At 40.5% G+C, this 24,050-nt stretch overlaps 1 protein-coding gene across 2 annotated transcripts in view; it reads left to right on the top strand.

Annotated features, from left to right (window-relative positions):
• The window catches only part of AFAP1 (actin filament associated protein 1), a 64,085-nt gene extending 40,483 nt beyond the window's left edge, over positions 1 to 23,602 (top strand). The window contains exons 8-17 of one of the 2 annotated variants that reach the window (XM_075709281.1): positions 2,690 to 2,839; positions 6,170 to 6,381; positions 7,829 to 7,974; positions 11,710 to 11,827; positions 13,335 to 13,592; positions 15,462 to 15,576; positions 17,085 to 17,249; positions 17,832 to 18,022; positions 18,745 to 18,906; positions 23,576 to 23,602. In XM_075709281.1, coding sequence (XP_075565396.1) covers positions 2,690 to 2,839; positions 6,170 to 6,381; positions 7,829 to 7,974; positions 11,710 to 11,827; positions 13,335 to 13,592; positions 15,462 to 15,576; positions 17,085 to 17,249; positions 17,832 to 18,022; positions 18,745 to 18,906; positions 23,576 to 23,602 — 1,544 coding nt within the window. The remainder of the gene's footprint in view (positions 1 to 2,689; positions 2,840 to 6,169; positions 6,382 to 7,828; positions 7,975 to 11,709; positions 11,828 to 13,334; positions 13,593 to 15,461; positions 15,577 to 17,084; positions 17,250 to 17,831; positions 18,023 to 18,744; positions 18,907 to 23,575) is intronic. The other variant, XM_075709282.1, reaches the window with a different exon arrangement.
• Positions 23,603 to 24,050: the final 448 nt, after the last annotated feature.

Here is a 24,050-nt window from a genome sequence, read left to right as displayed (position 1 = left end):
CACCACGCTCTCTGCTCCCCAAAGTGTAAGAAATTCTATGACTTTGTTAACTTGCCATGTAGCAGTGGTATCGTTAAGATAAGACATTTACTGCAGCTGTCAAGCTGAAGGGTAACGTGAGCTGCAGTGAGCACAATGTCAATACTGGCCTTGGTGCCAGCGCTGTCTCGCCTTTTGACTCATTTCCTTTACCTTCTCCCTGGGTCATTTTCCAATGTTTCCTGACTGTACAGATCTCTGACATACCCAACAGTATAGAACAATGTCAGGTTTTGTGGTGTCTAGAAGTTGTGGTTAGATTTCACCCCATAAAATCTTCTACTAAGCTTTCAAAAAGCGCACTACTGTTTTAGCCTCTGAAACCTGCTGAGAAACATCTGTGACCCAAAAGCTGTATTGTCCATGATGTCCAAAAGTGCCTGGTGGCTCAGATGCCTCACAAGATGCATGCTGATGGAGCATGTGCTGCTGGAAAACCAGCCCAGCTTAGACGTCTCAAGGAGGGTGATTAAAAATACAAGTTGCTTGTGAAAATTGTGGCCTTTGATATGAAGTAATAAAAATAATAGGCATTAATGACTACAAGAAGATTAAAATATCCCTGGCATCATTTTAAGGGGTTCTGGATGAAGTTACACTAGTTTTTTAAACAATGGAGAGGAAACGCTTAAGGGAGTACATGGGAAGGGACACTCCGGAGAGCAGGCATCTCCAGCCGTCACCCATCGGCCAGCCTCTGCTGCGCTCTGAACCAGCTGCTCGTTTTGCTGTGGGGAAGGAAATGAGAAGAAAAGGCTTTTGTGACAAAAATCACTGGCAGTCAGGCAATCAGTATATTCTTTAAACTCGAAAAGATTAAGTCATGAAGGCCTTATTTCTGCTGCCCCCCAGTTCTGCAGGAAAATAGAGCAGTGTGAAGGAAAGATAGGACAGAAGAAAAAAAAAAAAAGCACTGAAACAGGCTTATTCCACTGTCTGTTCACGCCCCTGAGAATGGTTCCTTTGGGGTTCTGTCTCAGAGAGATGAGTTTTTCTCAGTCTCTGGCTTTTTTCAATGCTTTTCATCTCCTCCCCACTCAACAGCCACAGCCGGTCATCGGCTGCCGCTGCGTGGGACGGAAACCTGGCTGCGGGCAGGTGCTGCCTTTGGGTCGTCCCTGAGGCAGGGGGTGACATGAGCAGAAGGGACGGGTGGCCTTCCTCCCTCGAACACACAGGAGCTCACTGCATGTTTCGAGAGCACAATATAAGTTGTGAACGCCCTTCCCTGGGGAAGAGAGAATTAGACCTTCGCTTGGACACGTGCATCGCTGTATTGGAGTTTGCTGGTCAACAGCTATCCACGCCTGAAAAGCTGCCCTTCCCTCTCAGCACCGCATGCGGCGGGTGACAGATTTGTGCAGTCTTGGCTGCAGATACAATTTCTAAATAATGTTCCATGATTCTTAATAATTAAACTAAATATGATAAATTAATCCCATTGTGAGTCCCAAACTGCTTCTCTGTTTTCTGTGCATTCTTCTTCCCGGTTCATCAATTCATATAGTCATTTCTCAGATGAACATGCTGTCTTTTTTTTCCTCAGTTTACACAAGTCCGTAACCACTAAATGTTCCCTGTTGCAAAGGGAATTGATGTGTCCGGGATAAAGTTACAGCAGCACAATCAGTGGCTATCCTAAATGTATTTTTCATCAAAATCGTGTATCAGGGCAAGTTAATGGATATTTTTTCTGCCCTTTCAGTGAGTAGAGAGACTTTTGCTCTGTTGATGGAATCCAAATCAGGCCACCAAATGCAATTTCTGAAAGTTCATTTTGTTTGTTCTGTTTTGCAAATAAAAGGTCTTTTTTTCCGATTCTATTTAATATTAGAAACCTTTTTTTTTTTTAATTTGTTAGGATTTTGGTCACGTAAGCACTTTTAAAAATTATATCGATAGTCCTTGCCATGTTACATTTAGCAGTTCAACATGCCTCACTGCACAGAGCTGTAATATTACTAGTCTTGTATTAAGTTAATGGAAGCATAGACTGGGTGTTAGCAAAATACCTCTTTTCAGCAGAGCCTTTTCTTTCCAAGCCCTCATGATCGCAAAAAGTGCCAGCTTCTAACCATTGAATGCTTATACTGATCCCACTAATTTAATTGTTAGCAGTTATTTTACAAGTCTTATCTTTCTAAAAGGTCCATTGTAATAAGATACCTTAACCTGATTGTACATGGCAGGAGTATTTTTGCTAGGCAAGCATATTCTGTCTTTGTTGTGTACTTAATTGTTGAAGTATTTTAAGGTAAATGTTTAGGAACAATGAGAAATCGTCCGGCTGGATTTTTATTCTTGTGCATGTGAGCTAAATTTATGTGCGGGTACCTCAGTCATACTGATAAATTAGATGATGTCTGCTGTGGAAAGAGACTGTCAGGTTGATTAGATTAAATTAAATTAAAAAGTTGATTTTTGTTTTTCTTATCCTTCTGAATGCCATGATTTTTAAAGCACAGAGGTTATTTATAGGCATCTGCATTAAAGAGGTCATATAATATTTATCTCATGGCAGTCTGCAACTTTGGTATGAATGTTCATCTTGCACAGGATTGTTTGTCTGAACTACTATTTTTATTCAGGTTCTCTCTATTCATTGGTTAATTTAAGCACATTAAAATACACCCTTTTGCTTTCTTAATAGTGAAGAGGAAAAAAAGTTCAAAATCAGAAGCCAAGGGCACTGTGACTAAAGTAACAGGGAAAAAAATAACGAAGATCATTGGTTTAGGAAAGAAAAAGCCATCAACAGATGAACAGACCTCATCAGCTGAAGAAGATGTTCCAACATGTGGTAAGTGATTTTTCTCCTTGAGTCTTAAATGCACATTGTGACTAAACCTTTCTAAAATTCTAGCCTAGAAATTCCTCAAAATTTGCTTTTATTGCCATAATTCTTCCCCCAACATCAGAAGGATGCATTTGGACTGAAAGAGGAGTAGAGTAATCAAGAGCTTATAATTTGGAAAGAGACTGGAAGAACTTGACTTTTTAAATAAAATGGTAGTACAGGCTAAGAAGGAATATCATTGCTCTTTACAAAGGTGAGGGGGAAGAGAAGTGTGGACAAAAAGCAGAAAGAAACAAGAGCTGTTTTAAAAAAAAATGGGTACAAAATGAATATAGGCTGAACTGTGAAATAAATTCAGGCTAGGAATTAGAAGAAGGTTCTTGGGAAGGTATCAAGTCTTTTATGATGGATCGTGGTGAGATTTTATGGGATAGTAATCAAGACAGCAGTTGACTGGCCTCAGCCAAAGTGATTTGAGTTTAATTGTGGGTTCCTAAAGTGGTACATATTGGGTAAAACTTGAATGAAGTAACAAATTTCTAGTAAGCTATTTTAACTCCTAATGTTGATCACTCCATATGACAGCTGTAGCACTTGGCAGTACCAAAGAAGTATATAAAAAGGCACGCAGAAAATGCTTATGTTTTGTATCTTAGCTGTTAATGTTTGCTCAGAATTTAGGACTTTGTGCAATATACTTAGCTGATGTCCTCACAGCTCTGGTATTTTCAAACAACGTAATGTATTTACATTCTCCTGTTTGCCTTCTGGTGCTCCAGTATTAAGTAACACTTCCATACGTGAATAAGGTTGAACCCACCCTTCTCCCAATGCATTCCAAAAAAAATTTCCATAGAAAGCAAGCTGTGAAGCAGTTGCACTGGATTCTGAATTTGGATTTGCCTTTTCCCCTTCAATTGACTAGGAAAACTTTGGGAAACCCAGAAATCTGTGATTAGGCAAGCAGTTGGCAGAACTTACCGGTGCGTGAAGTGTGATAGATGCTTGCCCAATGTGAAAGAAGCAGATCCATGGACCACCAGCGAGAACTTCATAGATCGCAGGTGGCTCTCAAGCCACACTTGAGGAATGATTCACATAAGCAATCTTTGATGAAATAAGTGTGTGCATATATGTCTATACGTCAGCTAAGTACACATGTGATTTATCAACCCAAAGAACAGCTGGGAAAAGCTGTGTCCAGCCAGATGCATTGTCTGAAGCATCTGGCTTCCATAAAAGCCCAAACTTCCGGGGTCTCATACTCCATTGATTATTCTGTATTATGTGAGATGTTAACCACAGCTGTACAATCTAATTCCTAGTATTTCTATCATTATTTCGGATATGGACATAAGTATAGCCGTTACTATTGCCTGCATTTGGCTCTACTCAACACCACTTGCAGCTTTTATAGGAAAATATATGTGTCTAGGCTTTGGTCATTGCAGGAAGTGTTTGCAGAAGGAGTTTCTCACCACCAGAAATTTGACTTAGTGCAATGCCCTCTGGGAGGTTGCTCCACAGTTGAAGGCTTCTCCACTTTAAAAGGCTCTACCTCCCATGAACAAAGGGGGCCCAGCGGGGCTGCAGGGGACACCCAGTTAGAGTGGAAATGGAAACCCACCTGCACTTGGAGTGATGGCTAAGGTGTTCCCTAGAGCATCACTGGTCTTTGACTGCCTGGGCTAAGCTGAAGTGCTAATGCCCCCGCTGGGAACACACTCAGGGCATTTTGGTCATGTCAACTGTTGAAGTTTTAAGGATGGATATGTGGGAGGAAAAGCATGGGATCCTGCTTACTTCAAGTGAAGTAAGAGGGTTTGGAAGAGCTTTTCTGAGAGATGCGCTGGGAGCAGAGGGGGAAAAAAAGTACTGTCTGAAAAAAAGGACTCTCACTCCAAAACAAGCCAGCTGGCTTGCACATGAGGGGTTTTCCATTTCCAGGGATTATATTATAATGCATAGCTATACAGGGTTTTGTTACAGGAGGAGGGAGGAGAGCTGGATAGTGTGATCATCACAAGGAGCCAAAATCAGAGGATTGTGCACATCCTCCTGGTTTTTTATGGCACCTTCCAAGATGTGCGCAATTCTGATCTGCCATATCCTGTTGGATTGAGCTTTGACATTGGAACCAAAATGTTGGAAGGGAAACCCAGAAAAATGAATGATAAGTCACAGTTTTAATGAAAACCAAAGAGATAGCTATCCAACAGGATTAAATGAAAATCAGACCTGAGATAGAAGACAATTTTTTCACGTAAATTGCGGCCTGTGCAAGATATCATTTGTTTCCCTCTTCATAGCCTGTTTGGAAGCAGCAACATGTTGAATTCATGTACTGTTCATAATGTGGAAGCAAAAGTAAAAGATTTTTTTTTTTTTTAAATTCCCAAACTAAATAAGGCAGGAAAATTGGGCATTGTCTTGATTTTAAAGTTTGAGTCTGGAATGATTGTTCCTATGGGACAGAGAAGGAAAACCACAAAAATACTGGCCATTTAATGATATTATATGCCTAGACACTGTATCCAATATGAAGCGTGATAAGAAAAGTGGGTTTTTTTAAAAGGCACTTTGTGCATGAAATTTTGATTTGTTGTAAGGGTAGTATATTATGCCTGGGGAAAAAAAAAATCTTTGTTTAAACTTTTGTCCTAAAGTTTAGCTACATTTCATATACTTTTACTTCTTGAATTTTAAACCAATATGATTTTTATTTTTATTGGCATCAGTAGTGATCTTTTAAATTCTGCTTTAGAAGTGTTGCAAACCAAATGTGCATTCTTCTTTCTAAATGAAATTGGAACATTTGACATTAACGCTTAGTAGGTCTTTAAAACACTGATGTTGGCTGTTACAGAAGGTAGCTCATCACCTAATTATATAATATGAGCTGTGATTTTCCCAGAAAATTTTGGTCAGCCACAGTTATCAAAGCCATTACACATGGAGAAGGTGGGTCTTCTGTGTGAGCACATTGGCTGTGTACGTACCTTTTTATCGCTGTCCCTCGCCAAGACTAAAGTCTTGGGGATCGGTGTGCTCCTGCTCATCCAGCCGCTGCAGTGACTAACAGAACAGCAATTTGCACGTGAGCGGGATCAAATCTTCATATGCTTTTTTCTAAGTTATTGGCACAGTGAAAGTTTTCATTAAAAGAAGTGGGGCAGGGTCCTTTATTTGTCTTCCTAAAATCCATCTGGACTTTCTATTATAAGAGGAGTAAGTTGTTTAAGTCTAGCATTACACTGAAAAGTAAGTTTGGGGTTTTTTTGTCTTTTCAAAAAAAGTCAGGAGTAAAATATCTCATGTTTCATTTTATTGCAGGGTATCTCAACGTGCTCTTAAATAACCGTTGGCGTGAGCGGTGGTGCAGAGTGAAAGATAATAAGCTCATTTTCCACAAGGACAGGACAGATCTGAAGACGCACATTGTTTCTATCCCTCTCCGTGGCTGCGAAGTCATCCCGGGACTGGATTCGAAGCATCCCCTGACCTTCCGCCTGCTCCGAAATGGGCAGGAGGTTGCTGTGCTCGAGGTGCGGTGGTTGCTAATGGCTATGACTTGTAAGAACACCCACAAGCTAAATTAGAGAAGCACTTTCATACAACCTGGCCATTCAAAAGATCTTTTAATAAATACTGGAAGGAGAAGAAAAATACTGAGTTGTAGGCAAAGAGAGAACTGAGATTTAATGCAGTTCACAAATCTTCTCAGTAAGATGCTTTTCTCTACACTGACCTTCCCTTGATCTGTTACTAAAATATCCCTGCTCCTTCTCTATACACGCTGTTACATCAGGGATATAATTACTTTGGGTAAATAACTTTGCAATAATTAAATAACGGATCACTGTCGATGGGAACTCTAGAGCTCTTAATTCTCATTTGTCTGCTACTTATGTGAACCACTTTTGCTCAGTCTGTTTCCGTATTAGAGTAATTCTGCAGTAAGAAAGTAGAGTGTGCCAGCATCCTGGTGAGTCCCTTTACAGGCCACCCATGTACACAGTGGTACACTCCTTGCACTACAAAGGTCATACCTTCACCTGTGTTAGGTGAGTCAGGATTTTCTGAGGGGCTTTATTCATCATATTTTGAAAGCTGAAAGGAGAAGACACTTAAAGCCAAGTATAATGAAGGTATAGGGGGAGGCGACCTTTTGTTTTCAGTGGCAGGATGGACACTTTGGCACTTTGGGTTTCCAACTGCAGGTCACATCAGTCTCCTGTCCTTGCAACCAGGCCTGTTATATGTGAGCAATTCAGAAAAACTGAAAAACTAGGAAGCAGCTCAAGAAACTGTGAAAGGCAAAGAAATATTTAAAGAGAACAAAAAAATTAGAAACTGCACAGTTTTCTTCCCCCCCCCTTCCTTTTTTCCATTATTTATTTTGCTGCTGTTTAACTTTGCAATTGGTGACTTGAAGCAAAATATGAAAAATTAAAAATTATTTTTAAAGTATTTATGTTTGTACTGGTGCTGTTAGGAATATAAATGCCGTCATCTAGACAAATGTATTGGAATTTTTCCAAAAACAACACTAAAATTTCTTCTACTGTTTCTTTTTTTTTTCCTCTCATTTTTACTTAGGACTAAGATTTTCTTCTTAGGAGTCATCCTAACTGAAATCCCCCAGCCTAGCATAGGAAAATAATTCTGTTACAGCTTTCAATTTTCTGAAGTCTAAAATAAGCATGACTTGAATCTAAATCCACTAGCCTTAAATGATTATTTTTTCTTCTTTTTTGGAAATTGCCCACTTCATATTACATCATAACTGATGAGAACATAGCTTACTTGAAGTGCACTCCTTCTAGCAAAGCAGATTTAATAAGAAATCCTGGGGTTCAGCAGAGAGAAACCAGAGCCTCTCATACAGTGTGGTAGCAATTTGTCAGCCAAGAAGAATGCATCATTTTGCAATAATGGTTAGCTCAGTGGCAGACTAAAGACGTGACATACGCCCTTGCCCTCTCCTCGCAGGCATCCTCCTCCGAAGACATGGGCAGATGGATAGGAATTTTGCTGGCGGAAACAGGGTCTTCAACAGACCCCGGAGCTCTGCATTATGACTACATCGACGTGGAAATGACGGCAAGCGTCATCCAGGCTGCCAAACAGACCTTCTGGTGAGAGGCGTTCAGCTACCCGGGTATTTCCAGTACTGTGAGAATTTATTATCTGTATGTTAACTCTGGTGCCAAGAGAGCTTATCAAAATCCACCCCCCCCCTTTGTCAGATACTGAACTCCAGAAGTGTTTCAGCATTGCAGCATGTTAGATGTGTTTATGATTATTGTGTTGGCATCCTGCTAAGTTCTGTAAAAGATGCAGACACCATCCAACTTTACTCAAATCTTTACTCATTTTTTCAGTAAGTCTCCTTATCAAATGCGATATTATAATATTTTATTTTGCCTGAAGAACTGTCCCTGGAAGAGGACAAATATGCTGAAAATTAAATAAATATGCAACTATGTAGTTCATGTTTATCTGTTGGCTGTATATGTTGTACATTAAGAATGCACAGCAAATTTAAGTCTTAGTCGCATTCTCAGTGTTTCCTTCTCAAGTTCTTTTCTGATTAATGAAATACTTCATCAAGCTCACAGCAGTCCAATTAATTTCTGGGGTTTAATTTAGGAGGTGGAAATTGGGAAGGTGTCTAGGGCGCAGCACAGAAGCTCTGTTCAAATTGCAAATCTGTACAGTGAATTCTCCATCACCCATCCTGAGCTAAGAACAGTAATGCATACTTCAGCGTATATAGTGATTTACATGCTCAAATAAATTTAGGCATTATAGCAGTCTTTGGTGAGAAGAGACTGTCATTTTTCCTTGGCTAGATGAGGTTGTTCAGAAATGGGAGTGAAGGAACGTTTGGGACAGGCGGGATGCCATGCTGCAAATGCACCCTGTGGTTTCCCAGGGTCAGAAAGTGGGTAGCCTGAGACGACAGCTGGCAAAGGCGTCATCCCTCATCTCGCAAAATGAGACTACCCATACAAATTTGGAATTTGTGTGACTTAATATGTTAGAGAATCACACCCCATCTGCCCATCATAACTTTAAACAGACTAAAAATGCAAAAAAAAGAAAAGGCAAAAGCTTCAGAGTTTTCTAAGAGAAGACTCTGCTGCCATTAGCGAAGTGTTAAGAGAGCTTTAACGAGAGGAAATGGGCAGCTTCATTCAGGATCTGGTTTGAATGACTTCTGATAGAAACCAACATGACTCAGTGTTACCACAAGCCCAGTTTTGTGAAAACTGGGTAATTTTGATAGAATTAAAATTCACTTAGCTTACAGACTTACATTAATATTTGTTTTGAAGTTAATAGGGCTCAAAAAGTTTATCCTGTGTTGACATCTATTTTTGCTTCAGTCAGCATCTAGCAATAACCACATTTAAGAAAGAAATAGAATGGAAACCTTTTCCCCCTGAACACTGCTTGGCTTTCCTTTTCTGAAAAAATGTGATATTAATTGGAGCCAAGTGAAAAAACATATGCAACTAGACCACATGTTAGAAAGGAATGTCAAACAACTTGCAAAATAGCAGAATTCCCCTATTAAGAATTAGTTAAAATTCATTGGGTGTCTTTAAAAGACTGTAAGAGCTTGTTGATAAGCAACTAGAGTAGCTGTCTGCTGATTTTCAGCTACTCTTAGAAAATGAGGAGAAATGACAATGATACTTAAGTGTTAATAAAATACTACTGCTGCCCTTTATAGAATTAATATCAGTATTCCAAATTAACTGCAGTTATCATTAAAGCTTTGATTATCACAGTCAAGTCAGGATTATTGGTTATTCGTTTACAGAGACTGATGCTTTGCAAAACAATTGGCTCTTCATTAATAGTCCCATCAATTTTCTTCATTAAATCATTAGGTGTCTAGGAAAGGCTGAAGAAAGAGTGCTTCCAGGCAGGTTTTCTCCATTTGCTTTCCCACCTAGCAGTTTCAGAATACAATTAACTTACATGGATGCATCTGTAAACAGGATTAATGAGTCATAGTGAAATAATGCTTATGAAGTGCTTGCAGATACTTAGATAAATCTTAGCTTCCTTTGGGAAATAGTTACTACAGGTGCATCAGATGTCACTAATGAATATCCCCGTTTTCAGACATGGTTATTATGCATCACTCTACTTAAATAGAAAGAAATGCAGTAATAGTTCCAAAGGCAGTCCTTCAGACTAAACAGAAACACTTGAGTAATGTTCCTCATTAAGAGGAACAGTAAACAAATGCAGCCCTTTAATAATGTCTAATAAAGAATGAGATATGATAAAGTTAAAGTATTTTTATAATGGAATTTATCTTGGGCTTTTTGTTGTTTGTTTGAAGTAAGAAAAGCTTCCATCTAATGATTATTCCACCCCTGCCCTGCCCTGAAAGGTTCACGCCAAACTGGCCAGGTTCATCCCTTCTGTGAGCCGCAGGTCTCCCGTGGCTCAGGTGAGCCACAGTTGGATGAGGTCTATCTCCCTCTGAATGTGAAATTCAGTGGACTCCATGTTATTCCAAAGCCAAGAGAAAACAACTGTTGAAACCACAGCATTCTTGAGCTCGCGCCAGCACTACAGAAGACCCTCTCTGCTTTAATAGGGCTTTATCATATTTTATGAATGTCAGCACAGAGTCTGAATAGTTCCATTGTTTGGGATGGAAAGCTTTGTTTTCCTGTTAACATACACCTAAAGCTATAGAAATTATTTAGGATCTCACTCTATATGTCGTTCAATTTCAGCAGTTGCTACAAAGGAAAACAGCCTTTGGGGTCGTCACTGCTATTGGGTCTGATTCTGCCATTTTCTGCATTGTTAGATCTTTGCTCCCAACGCAAAGCCCGTTGTAGTCTGTGATATCGTGCATGTGTTCTGCAGAATTCCAGTAAAACAAGGAGGGGAGGTTTAAATTGGATATTAGGAAAAATTTCTTCACTGAAAGGGTTGTCAAGCACTGGAACAGGCTGCCCAGGGAAGTGGCCAAGTCACCATCCCTGGAGGTATTTAAAAGACGTGTGGATGTGGCGCTTAGGGACATGGTTTAGTGGTGGACTTGCGAGTGTTAGGTTTACAGTTGGACTTGATGATCTTAAAGGTCTTTTCCAACCTAAATGATTCTATGATTCTATGATTTTATACATATATATATATATATCCCTTTTGAAGAGTCCAGAGGGCTCAGATCCACCACGTGAAACAGAGCAAGAATGAGCATATGGAGTATTTGCATGCACAATTACCCAGACAGAGAGTTGGGAAGCGTAGTGCCACTGTGCACACTCTACCCAGCCAAAAGTTGGGATATGGAAATGAAAAATGCCCAGATTTTGAGGAAGAAAATATTCAGCAAATTTTGATAGATATGTGAATTTAGATTTTGTCAAAATTCCACTTTTTTTACAAATTTTTGCTGGATTCGATTCTTGTTTCTCCCATTTCCTAAGTTCGCATCCCCCCCTGAACGTGCATGCACCCAGAAATACCTGCTTCTCCCTGATGCAGACAACAAGGGAACTTTGACGGGACACTGGCAAGCTGGTTTATAACACAGATCAGCAGGTTCCCATGTAAACATTCCACTGAGCAGTTACAGCTGTTGCCCTCCTGGCTTTCACACAGTCTTATCCCCAGTCTAAGAATGGAGTACAGGAACATATGTTGTAATACTGGCTGCTAGCAGCAACATGTGAGTAGCAAAAGAAGGAAAACTGTCCTCAGCTTTCCTGCAGAAGGTGAGAAGGTATGTGCTTCCAGGCTACATAATCAGATACAGGGAATATACCACTGAATCATCATTTAGACTTAGGTTCAAGTGCTGGTTTTTATTATTTTTATTTTGTTTTATTCAGTTTTATGAACAGGCGAGTTATATCTACAAATCCGTATCGGGGAAGCACTGCCAATGGCTACGCCTGTCCGAGTGGAATGGCACTTCATTATGATGATGTTCCCTGCATAAATGGATCGGTAAGAATTGAATTTGCACAGAACAAATGGTTTGCATGTGTTGAATGCATGGACATCTGAAAATTATATTGTCTAAAAAGCCCCACTGGGCAGTTTCCAAATGAACTCGTATTTTTTTTGATTGGGGGCTGCAGACGTCTCTCACACCTACGGAGTATTAGGGGTGTGGGACATACTGTTTACATTAACCTGCACGTGAGCCAACGTGCATTTAGAAAGCAGTTGCCTGTTGATGATTTGTTGCCAAGTCCTTGCGTATAATACTCACTTGAGAGGGTATTTTTTAGATCACAATGGACCTGGCAAAATTAAGGACTCAGTTACACCACGCACTTTCTGGTGTCTGTTGAAAAAAACCCAAAACCCAAACACTCAATCCCTGGGGCCGCATTCCTGATGATAGCAGGTACTGCTCATCCCAAAGGAGAACCACAGTGGTCACTTCCATCTTTATAATTTGCAGAGCCAATCGTAGGCAGATGTGTTACAGGGTTTAACACATAGTGGATGTTTACCCACAGCAATATGTGGTCCTCAGGAAGATTTACAGGGGAGCTACAGCCTGTGTCAGCTCTTAATTTGGGCTGCCTCAGAAAGGCCTCCACTAAGGCTGAACTCAAGAGAAGCTCAGAGTTTCAAAGTGTTAAGTAGACTGCAAGTTCAGTCCTCCATCATGTCTTAGTAATCTCAGAAAGATAGCAGAAAACCCCTCTGGGGAACAACACATGACCACATGTGTGGTGAGTAGTCTGTATGTGTAGATCTTGGATGTGCTCAAGCCTTTGTATGAGTAGTGTACCGCCACAGCCAGGATGGATTAAGGAAGGGTATTTGGCAACCAGGTTGGTTTCTTTTAAGATGAATTGAATGAATCACTGGAGCATTGCTGTTGAGCTTTCCATTTTTCTGAAAAGGAAAAAAAAGGAAAAAAAAGAATGGCCTGTAGCTATTTTAGCTGGTTAGCTCAGAATAATAATTCTCCATCAAAGAAAATGTAATGCTAGCATACCAGCAGCTGGTATTCACTGGAAAGACGTATAGCCTGAAGAAAGAAAAAAAAAAAAAAAAAAAGGAAAAAACCCTCTTGGCTTCTGCTAACTGTTAGGCCGTATTACTTTTAACAACTCATGTACCAGATGTAATCCCACAGATTCATCTGTGTAGCCTGTGAGTATCCCCCGGTTAACACAGTCTGCTTGTGCCCCCTCAGTGCTAGAGCTAACAACTGAAGGTGCAGTCATGAAACAGCAAGGGTGATAGGATAGTACCAGTTTGCTCATACTATGGAAAATGCAGAGGACTGAAGCTATGAGCTATGTAATGCAATGCTTCCTTTCCACACCGTGTCCTCCCCCTCTTTCTAAAGAGTTTGACTCAAGTGTAAGGAATAAGCATATGCTTGCTGAACGCTGAGGGCTTGCTATGGTCAAAAGAAGTACTAAAGTTTTAATTTAGGAGGTTCTGCATGGTGTATTGTTTACTAACTGCCAAAGTGTATGTGTTGCAGTGGGAACCAGAAGATGGCTTTCCTTCTTCTCGTAGCAGGAACATTGGAGAAGAAATGCTTTATGATAACGCAGGCCTGTACGATAACTTGCCGTCTCCAAAAATCTTTGCGCGCTATCCGCCAGCTGACAGAAAACCCAATAGGTTATCTACTGACAAACTCTCCTCTAACCATTACAAATACCCTGTCTCATCCAATCTGTCTTCTGCTCAGTCTGTCACTAATACCTCTGCTGTGGGGAGGGGATCTGGCTCGCAGGTACTGTACTATTTAATATTTAACAAAGCTTTTTATTTTTTGTCTGTTCTGTTTATCTGGTTGTTATCTTAAGGGCCTTGGGCTATTTCAGTCCCACTGTGTTAGCACTGAAGTGCTTAGAGTTTAGTCATGAGTCCACTGCAAATGAAACAGGTTTGCTAAGTTGTAGATTCTGATGTTGAAGTATTGGCACCTGGGAGAGGCTTTCCCCACAAGTTCTTGGTGATTTACAGATTGTGGATAATAACAGAAAAACAGATGTGACCGTCCAAACTTAACCCGAATGCATATCTAGCTTCCTGCTGTCTCCTTAGGTAGTGATGACTTTTAAAAAAAAAAAAAGTGAAATACAACCTGGCTGTGACGGCAGATTTGCCTCTCTAGAATTTTGCTAATCTGTATATTGTCTGCACTATGGTTATATATATTGTGAATATACATATGTATCGTAACATATATGTTATCTATTATATATATACACTAAATGATATTGTATATAGTGTGTGTATACCATATTTAAATTACTGCCTGTTATTTTCTTCCCCTGAAAAAAAACTAAGCCTATGTCTGTGCTGCTTTCTGAGGGTGGCCTCAGGCTTCTGGACCTCAGCTGAAATGCGAAGCTACAGAGCAGATGAAACCCTGTGTGTTCAGCCTCAGTAGCAGACAGGCAGACCCCAGCAGGAGGGCAGAGCAAGCCTTGCCCACTGCTACGCCAGGGACCTTCTCTAGACCCCGTAGCGAGTCTCCTAAAGCTGGTCATTGGCATAAGCCTGCGAATGTATCACAAAGATGGGTGGTTTTCAATCTAATCTGAAATGGAACAGATAGATAGTGTTTCCCTTGTATAAGGTACCTGTCATATTGCATGTTAACTCACTTAACCCTTACAAAAACTTCATATTGGAATATTAGAATTCAGTGGAGTTGCAAAATCAGAGGTGGACCTGGGCAATAAATTGCCCTGATCCTTGCCTTCAACAGTAGGCTTCTCATTGCACTCCCAGTTCAGTCCTCCAAAGTTTTTGGAAGCAGGTGAGGAGAGCATGGCACATGTATGCCCTGTGCTTGGCTAAGGCACCCCCCATGGAAACACTGCGATTAGTCAGGACAGTGTTGCTCTTCCCGAGGTTCAGTTCATTACAGGAGAGGCCTCTAAATGGAATGTCGTGGTTTAGTCCGAAACCAGGACATGGAAACCCCTTGGACGTGAAATGAGCTGTTCCTGTTAATCTTGTGAGCTTGCCTGGCAATTATAAGAGGTTGCCTTTCTATAAGTAAGAAAAACTTCTAATTAGTAGCTAGAAGTTGTATAAGAGGAAGTTGGCATCTTAACTCCCAACATGTAAAAATATGAAATAATTATATTGTTTTGGAAAAAAAAAAAAATCCATGCACCACAAGGATGGCAAGGTCATATAGTAAATAAGAAACAGTGTTGAATTTTTGTGTGGCCAACCCTGCTGGGTTTTTCTGTATGAAATTAACTCTGACAAACCTGTGCTTCAAGAAGCTTTCCTGTATAAAATTATTCAAAGGTACAACTTTTCTACCTCACAATGGCTTTCTTAATATAGTGAATGCCACAGTTTTAAATAACTTGGAGACTGTGATGCCACCAGAGATGGGGAGTTGTTATCCTGTTATCCCATTGTTACCCTGTGATTGCCGGCGTGGCTTCCGCTGAGCAGACAGCTCTCAGAGTCAACATCTCTGGAGGAAGCACCGTCTCCAGCTCAATCAATGCGCTCTATTAAGGCTCTCCGAGCAGGCGGCTTTTTGTCAAGCTTTGCCCTTGATGAAAGGGTGACTGTAATGCCAGTGGTACAGGAATAGCTGGAGCCCATTTGTACTTTTGTTTTCAAACAGTTTAAAGGCAAGAAGCCTCCTGCGACTGCTAACGGGATCACCGGAAAAGGGAGAACTTTAAATAGCCAACCGAAGAAATCTGAATCGGTGTCATGTGTGAAGCGCACCGCGTCCAGTAAGTATGTCTTCTCACTGCTGCTTCCTCACTGCTGCCTCACTTGTGAGTGGAGTCATGAGGATACCCGAAATAGCTGTGTTCTCAGCAAACAAGATAATGAACCACTGTGCTTCTTCTGTGGCTGAGACGCTGAGCAGGAGATGCCCACCAAGACTTTGAATAGGAGATATTGTGTGCACTGGTGACTCATTAGTACTCCAGCCATGCCATGAGATAAAGGGTTGTCATATAGAGAACGATAAATATGAGATGTAGACCCATGGCTGCAAAGTCATGAGGGCAGCAGGGAAAAAAAAAAGGGTAATGAGTATTCATTTGGGGCAGAGAGTAATTCTATTGGAAGAGGCATATGAGGAGCTGAGAAAGACATGAGAACACTATATTGGTCAACAGGGGAAGCACTCTTATCACGAATGAAAAAGAAAAGGTGTAACAAAATGATGAAGACAACCACACAGCTCAAAGGCTTCCTCAGAGAGAGATTTCAGTTGGTGAGTGGCGCGTTTGGAAGGAGGGTTCTTCTGGGCAGGTGGATTGCCTCTAGGAAATCCCCAATAGGGATTGCTTTGCTTAAAGAAGAAAAGACAAAAAAGAAATATATTTTTAAAATATGAATTCAAAAATGCGGCATCTGCTAGAGAAGGAAAGAATGTGGTTTTTCAATCCCATGGTAAATGTTTAAGAATGTAATAAATGGATTTAATGGCACCAAGAGAAATTTGGGTTAGACTTCAGGAAAAAAGTATGTATCTTTCTAACCATGCAGGTCAATTGGTACTGGAATAGATAGTTGTGGGAGTAAAGGCATCTTGGTTACTAAAGACCAACTAAAACTGGTTTGACAGCTGTTTGTCAGAAATGGTTTAGTTGACTTTGCCTTCAGATATGCAGTTAGACAAAGTGATCTGTTAGCTGACCTATTTTCTTTAAGTTTGCAACTGGAGCAGAGGTATAGAAGGGGCTGTGATATAAATTAGACCACAGATACATCTGAGCCATGAAATGAAAGCATTTATATGGGAAATCAAAAAAGAAAAAGCTCTCAGGTATCAAAAAGGTGAGAACTTTGTATTCTCTTATGTCAGGTGAGAAAAGACATGTGCTTTAAGTACTTGAAGTAGAAATGGAAACCAGGCAAAAAAGTCAAACAGGTAGCTTTTCTTCTGACCCCTTCCAATTAAAAATGAAGGGTTCAGAGATAAAGAGGAACCTCCTTTCCTTCTTCTGCTACATAGAAAGGCAAGGCCATTTTTCAGAACCAATGTACTATAAGGTGACTGGTATTTCCCATCTTCCCTGTCTAAATGTAGAGAACAAATTATCTATCCCATATAATTTCCAAAGCTGTGCTTCGGAACTCAGTGGGCATCGCGGACTGAGAAAAAGTTGGATGCTAAACCAGTTTCTCAAACCATGAAATGCCTCATGTGATGTTCAGTCTCAGGGAATAGTTTAGAGTTTTACTGTTAATTTAACCATAAATAACCACAATCCAATACATACAGATGCGGAGCAGTACAAATATGGCAAGAATCGCGTAGAGGCAGATGCAAAGAGGTTACAAAGCAAAGAAGAGGAGCTGCTAAAGAGGAAGGAAGCGCTCCGGAATAGGCTGGCCCAGCTCCGAAAAGAAAGAAAAGATCTACGCGCTGCCATTGAAGTCAATGCTGGTATGAGGTGCTTTTTTGTGCTGAATTGTGCCCTGGGTAGGCTTAATTATCCAAATAGCTTTGTATTCTGTGCTGAAGACATGCTGAAGACATGAGGTTTGGTTTTGATGTTAAAGAATACTCTGTAATGTCTATACTCACTTTCTATATATATAAAAATATATAATATAAATATATATCATATATATGTATAGGTGTATGTACTTTATATACATATTTTATGTGTGTGTGTGTGTGTATACACACCTGTGAAATGACACTGATGGGGACTTCAGACAAGCAGAACATGGGAATAATTTTCTTGTGACTGGCTAATTATATTTTCATGACATGGAAAAATAACAAAGCAAATACTGATTTGAAAATAGACCAGAAACCTAGAGAAGGAACCTGAAAGAAAGCATTTGATTTCGGTTGCTGAACTTTTTACGTGAAAAAAGTGGTTTTTGCAAAGTATTTAACTTTTTTGTGATGTCACTGATTTTTAGAGACTTTGTTCCTTACATTTTTAAAAAAAAAGTAATTTCTGTAAGTGTCAATTTAAGCTTCTTACTGAAATAACAACATTGCTGTGGATGACAGGCAGGAAGACCCAAGTGATTCTTGAAGACAAGTTAAAGAAGTTGGAAGAGGAGTGTAAGCAGAAGGAGGCTGAGCGTGTAAACCTGGAGCTAGAACTGACTGAGGTGAAGGAAAGCCTTAAGAAAGCCTTGGCTGGTGGCATCACACTGGGCTTGGCTATTGAGCCCAAGTCAGGAACATCAAGCCCACAGGTATGCAAAGCCATTAAACATGCAAATCCCAGTACCATGAGCTTCTCAGCTCCAGTAAAATGAGTGGGAACTGACAGTTTTCAAAAGGTTTATTAAGCCCAGGAAATAAGAGCAGAACTAAATGCCTTTGTATTATTTGTATTCTTCACCTACATCAGGTGTACTTTCTACAGCAACGGGGAGCAGGTAGACATGGGAGTCACAGGCAGTATGGGTTAGGATGATGTACAAAAGCTGACACCTCATTGTCCTCAGTGATTGTACAAGTGCATGAACTGAGACATTGCTCCATCCCAGGGAGATTTAAATGCACCAAGTCATCGTGCAGTGATGGAGACCTACTTGTGTCAGTCCCCTGTCAGTCACTGTCACCCTTTGCAAGGGCTGCATCTCACACACTCACAATGGAGCATGGCAGCCCTGGCTCATGCTATGGATCTATGTCAGAAGCAACTGGGTAGCTGCATTAGAAGGATCAGAGGGATGTGTCAGTTCCTCCAGATGACCCAATGTTGTTTAATCCCAGAAAACAAACTTGAATTTTCATCACAGAACACACATTTGTTTTGTTTTCTTTTGTTCTAACCTCTTTTTCATTTATCCATCATTATTATGAATATGGTTTCTTTAAAAAGAAGTCTGCAAATCTAAGTCTAGATAGAAAATATTGCTCATGTGACTATTCAGAGGAAACTCAGTGTAGGGTTTTCACTCTTTATTAGTCTCCAATTTTCAAGCACCGAACTTTGGAAAACTCTCCAATCTCCAGTTGTGATACCAGTGATACTGAATGTTCAATACCTGTGAACAGCGCAGCAGCTCTGAAGCGACCTCCCTCGTCAAATAATTCTCCGTGTCGAGGCCATGTCCTTCGAAAAGCAAAGGTGAGAAGACTTACGTCTAGTTTTCTTTGTCTGTCCTTTTTCTTACTTTAAAAAAAATCTTATTTGCTTGTGGCAAGGCAGAGACAGAGAAGGAGAGAGGGAAAAGTTCCTGCTGCTTCTGTGGGTGAAATTTAGCTTTAAGAAGAGAATGGGCCATATCTAAATTATATGTATTGCTACATAAATACTGCTGATTTTGGGAAACCTTTTGCAGAAGAACTGGTAAGTAGTTTGGGAGACGGATTTGACTCTGCTCTCTCATTCCCTGTTTTCCTCTGTTCCTTTATAGATTTAATTTGCGACATAAGTGGTCTGTGGTGTAGACAGTCCATCTAAAATTCATAAAGTTACACTAACCTGTGTGCAGAGAAGTAGTTAAAAGAGCACTGTTCAGTACATGTTCTGAAACAACACAAGACCGGGTCTGATCTTTGTCAGCTGGTGCAAGAAAAGAATAGTTCTACATTATAATAATTGGCAATGTGTTGTGCAAGTATCTACTCTTAATGTTCATTTAAAGTAGAAATTGAATAAATTTAATTTAGTCTCACAAGTACCAGGCTGAATTTTGTGTTCCTCTTGTATTGTTAGAGTTTTCTAATTTCCATGCTTTAGTTTAAATGAGATTTTTGTCACCATTCTTTTAGGCTAAATTTGCTAGCAACGTAAGCATGTGGGCAACATATAACTAAGGGTGACAGTAATAGCGTTGGCCCACTGCTAATTGTAATTATAAACAATAATAATCATAGACATTTGTCTTTCATGCAGTCCATTTCTTTTTTCAAAACAATGAAGTATTCTGTATAGGGATTTTTTTAAAGTAACGTCTGTTACATGTCTTCATTGATTATACACATTACAGTGACTGAGCATGAGCCTGGCACCTAAACATAGTGGATACTGAAAAATCATCATCTCAGCAATTGATTTGCTTTTCTGGCACATCCTAATCTCTCTGTTTCCTCCCCCCAGCCCCTTTAACCTCTATACATTGCCCAGGCCATAAATTCTTCTCCCGCTGTACCTTATGTGAGAGCTTTCTCACCCTTCTTCTGCCACCGTTTCGTCCATCTTTTCCATGGACATCAACTGCTTTTTCTGCCGGTTAGCCTGATTCATTTAAATTTGACTAAGAATAATTAAACTCAGAACAATTGGTTTCAGTTCTGTTTAACTTTGAAGTTTGCTGCTTGTGTTCCAAAGCTGAAGAAGGATTCATGTGCTCTAAAGCTTCTCTGTGTATTCCAATTATACCCTAATTTGTCTCATAAAGACACCGTCTCTAACTATACACTTCATCTTAGATTTGCATGTTAGCATAGTGTTACTCGGGGAATGTGGTCTAGCAGTTCAAGCACAGTCCTTGCGAAAGGGAGCATGGATTTGTGCTATACGCTGGACAGGCACACTAAAGCCAGCCATGTAATCTTGAGAGCTGGAGAAACCAAGGCACTATTAAAAAAACCTAAACGTTCTTGGTGTAAAGAATACCTTCCAGCTGTAGTACATTTTTCATGCTCTGCATATACCATACAGGAAAAACCCCGCTGTGTTGTTTGATATCGGCTGTGCTTTGGATGGCATGATAGGTTGGTCAAGCTCTTTTGTAGAGGAATCTTGGATATAAGGTTAGGCTAATCAGAAAGGATATGGAGTTACTAAGCATATTTCCCATCCTGGGAAAAACAACTCAAAGTATCCAATTCAGCTTTAACAGCTTTTTCCTAAAACCTCATGCACTAAATGTTAAGAGTGAAATTGTGCTGAATTAGATAGTGCAACCCAAGCTGTACTCAGCCCATTTGCAAGGAGCTGCAGCCAAAGTCTGCCATCAGGTATACATCTGCAGCACACCCTGCGTTCAGGGGGAGTTAAGTGTACACATGCGAGGGTGGAATCTGGCTCTCAGTTCTTTCGGCCTTTTGCAGTTATGCGTGAGCCAGGCCTTATAGATGTGGCTAAAGAAAGGGCGTCACACGTGAGTATCCAAGAGCAGAACTTACTTGGCTCTCCACGCATGGATGTCAATGTAATATGTGGGCGTGAAAGAGGTTTCAAGTCCGTGCTAACGCTTGCATCTTCAGCAGCTGGCAAATATCCTAATGTTATGAGGGAGCTGTGTAAGCATGAAAAATGTCAGAGTATTTTTCCCCCCCAGTATGCATCTGAACGCACTGAATGCCTCCCTTCTTGCTCTTTCCTTGCACGAAGGATGCCAAGTCTGTCACCAGCCAGCCTTGTGTTTGCAGCCAGCCTCATGTCACTGTTGCGAGCTCACAGCGCCGCGCCGCTCTCTGCTCGGGCAGCTGCGGCTGCCAGATGTGCGCGCGGTGTGTGCGGCCGGCTCGGAGAGCTGTGTGGCACAGCAGTGCCTCGCAGGGGAGGCGAGGCACCGGAGACAGCAGGTTCGGAAGCTGCCCTACCAAAATCTCTCTCCTCTCAGATGCACTGACGTGCGAGGGAAATACAGAGAGAAGCAAGAGGACAGGTCTAGTGTTAAATCTAAGAGCTAGCAGCAATTTGGGGATTGACTGTTTAGGACATACACCGTCCATACACACATGTATGCGTACATATATTTGGCTTTTCTAACTTCTGTGTTTGTAACATGCTTTTAATTTTTTTTAGAAAGTAATAGTGCTTATTTTTAAGAAGTCGGAAGGCATTTTAATTGCAATTTTATTAATCTCTACTTGGCTGAAAATGGAGACTGTATTAAAAAACATGGAAAACAATATTCTGCATTAGCATTCCTAGAGGAGTAAAATACTCCAAATATCCTTGCTCCACAAGAAGAACAATGATTTAAATCTTTCACATTTCAAATGAATTTCTAAAACCAAATAGTTATGTGAAGCAAGGAAACTGCAATGAGTATTTCTGATCTGTTTTCAAAACTGGTGGACTGGTGAATGTCAGCATCTTACATTTTGCTTATGTTCAGGGACTGAAGAAGAAAAGGAGCTCGCCCACTTTCCCAGCTCCCAGTCAGGCTGTCAGTGTTGACTTAAACATTCTTTCCTTGGCATGAACCTGCTGGAGAAATGGAAACAAAGAAAAAGTTCCTCCTGCACCTGCAAAAGAAGCTACTGCTTTCAAGGCTTATTTAACACTTACAAAAATTCTCCTCCCAGTTGCTTAGCCAACGACTTCCTTTAGAGCTTTGGCAGCATAAACATAGAGAATATACATTTAATATCCATTTTAAAGTAATTTAGCTTTTACCAATACTGTGTTTTAAGTTTGGGTTTGCCATAATTTCAAGTGTAAAACTAAATATTTAAAATATACTGGATTTTAATAAAAGCCCCACAAGATTAAAAAACAATAAACTGTTGTCTACCTGCTTTAAACGCAAGATTTTTTTTCTTATATTACTAAAGCAGCCGCCAGCTGTGACCTTTCCCGTTGCTTTACAATGGTTGAAGAGGTGTCACGGTCATGCAGCTGCTTAGCCCAACTAATGCTATTACTGCTTTCTGCAGCAGAAACAGATATTTACATGGACAAGTAACAGGTTTTCAGTCAGAGCTCTTAAACGTTGTGGAATGAGTGTTAAATTCAGGAATTCAGGTTGGGAGCCAAGTCAGCAGGCTGCCTGCATAGTGTCTCTGCAGAGTAGATGGGTGGGAGAGGAATCTGTAGACCCCAGTGCCTGGCTAGGAACAGCTGGGCAGTTGCTCCACAGGGATTACTTCATCGAGAGGCCAACTCCTTCGCCTCTTCATTATTTTCTGATCGCTGTAAGGGTGTGATTCAGGGAGTAGATAGAGTATGCATGTCCTAGGCTGAGCCCATCCCTCTTCAGCTCTTCTGCTCCTATGTAGTGTTAGGAAATACTGTGGGTATCACTCAACAGCCACAAGTTTGATTTAACTGGGTGTTTAGCTGTAGCAATCTCAGGATTTTCACTTATGTGGCAGAAGAAACGGCAATACCTTGCTCTGAGACACATGGATGAAAGCGTTATAGATTATGTGCTTTGCTGTGGATGGTAGGTGTCATTGTCCTCAGCTAACAGGTGGAGAAACTGAGGCACGGAAAGGCAAAGTGATTTCTTTAACTTGCCAAGGAATAGTTCAATTTGGATTATGTATACGGGAAACAAATGCAATGTAAACTAACTTGTTTTTCTTTACCCTGCCTGTAAGTCTCTCTACCTCAGTAAGTTGCCCTTTTCAGCCATAGAAACATGTGTCTGCCATGAATTTTATAATAAAAAAATTGAAGAGTAGTAAAACAATCACTTGGTGTCAGCTATGAGAGTTATCGAGTGCTTCCTGCTGTCTCATGGAAGTAAATTAGAAAGCCCTATATGCTCAATCAGCCTCTCACATATTCAGCTCCAGCTGCATGCTTTAGACCAACTGTGGTGTGTGAATTTGCTCCATAAGTACCCTTTGCAGAAAGCAAACATGGCTTATTTGCACTGCACGAGAGAAGAAGTTGCTGTATATAATTGCAGAGGGGTGGAAGCTGCGCACAGACACTAGCAGGTCATACTTGTTAGCATTCCCTAATTTGTGGGCAGAAGGCTGGATCCAGCAAAGTTAATGGAAAAACTGTTACTGACCTCAGCTGGCTTTGGCTTAGCAGATCTGATGACATCAGTGAAATATCCTGATTTCTCTAACATTTTCCGTATCTCTTTTTTCCCCCCTTCCAGGAATGGGAGATGAAAAATGGAACATAAATATAGCAAAACCACTCACTTTCCATAAAGGCCTTACCTGTTATGGACCAAGACATAGGCTGCAAAAGACTCGTCTGAAAGGTGGTATCAAGCGATACAACATAAGAGGTTTTATAATTCTGTTAAGTTAATGGTAGCTTGGCGCTAATTTGCCTGTATTCCCTCTATTGTATTGCTGTGTAACTATGTGTGCCCCTTTTTATTAGCTGTAACTCTTTATTTCCAACTTCACTGGTAAAGAAAATGAAAACCAAAAAAACCCAAACCAACCATAGTAAGTAAAAAGGAGCATAAAGTCACAGCTGAAACTTTACTTTGCTGAGACAGCGTAGACCAGCAATGTTAATTATATCGCATCAGATGGCCTGAACACCACTGAAGACTGGCGCGTTAAGACCGATGTGAAAGCATTATGGATAAGAAGTACTCTTACAGGTTAAAACTGACT

Source organism: Pelecanus crispus, chromosome 4 (genome assembly GCF_030463565.1).
Source record: "Pelecanus crispus isolate bPelCri1 chromosome 4, bPelCri1.pri, whole genome shotgun sequence".
NCBI classification, from domain to species: Eukaryota; Metazoa; Chordata; class Aves; order Pelecaniformes; family Pelecanidae; genus Pelecanus; species Pelecanus crispus.
The sequence above is the reverse complement of the archived record's forward strand: the minus strand, read 5'-3'. Positions and strand labels throughout refer to the sequence as shown.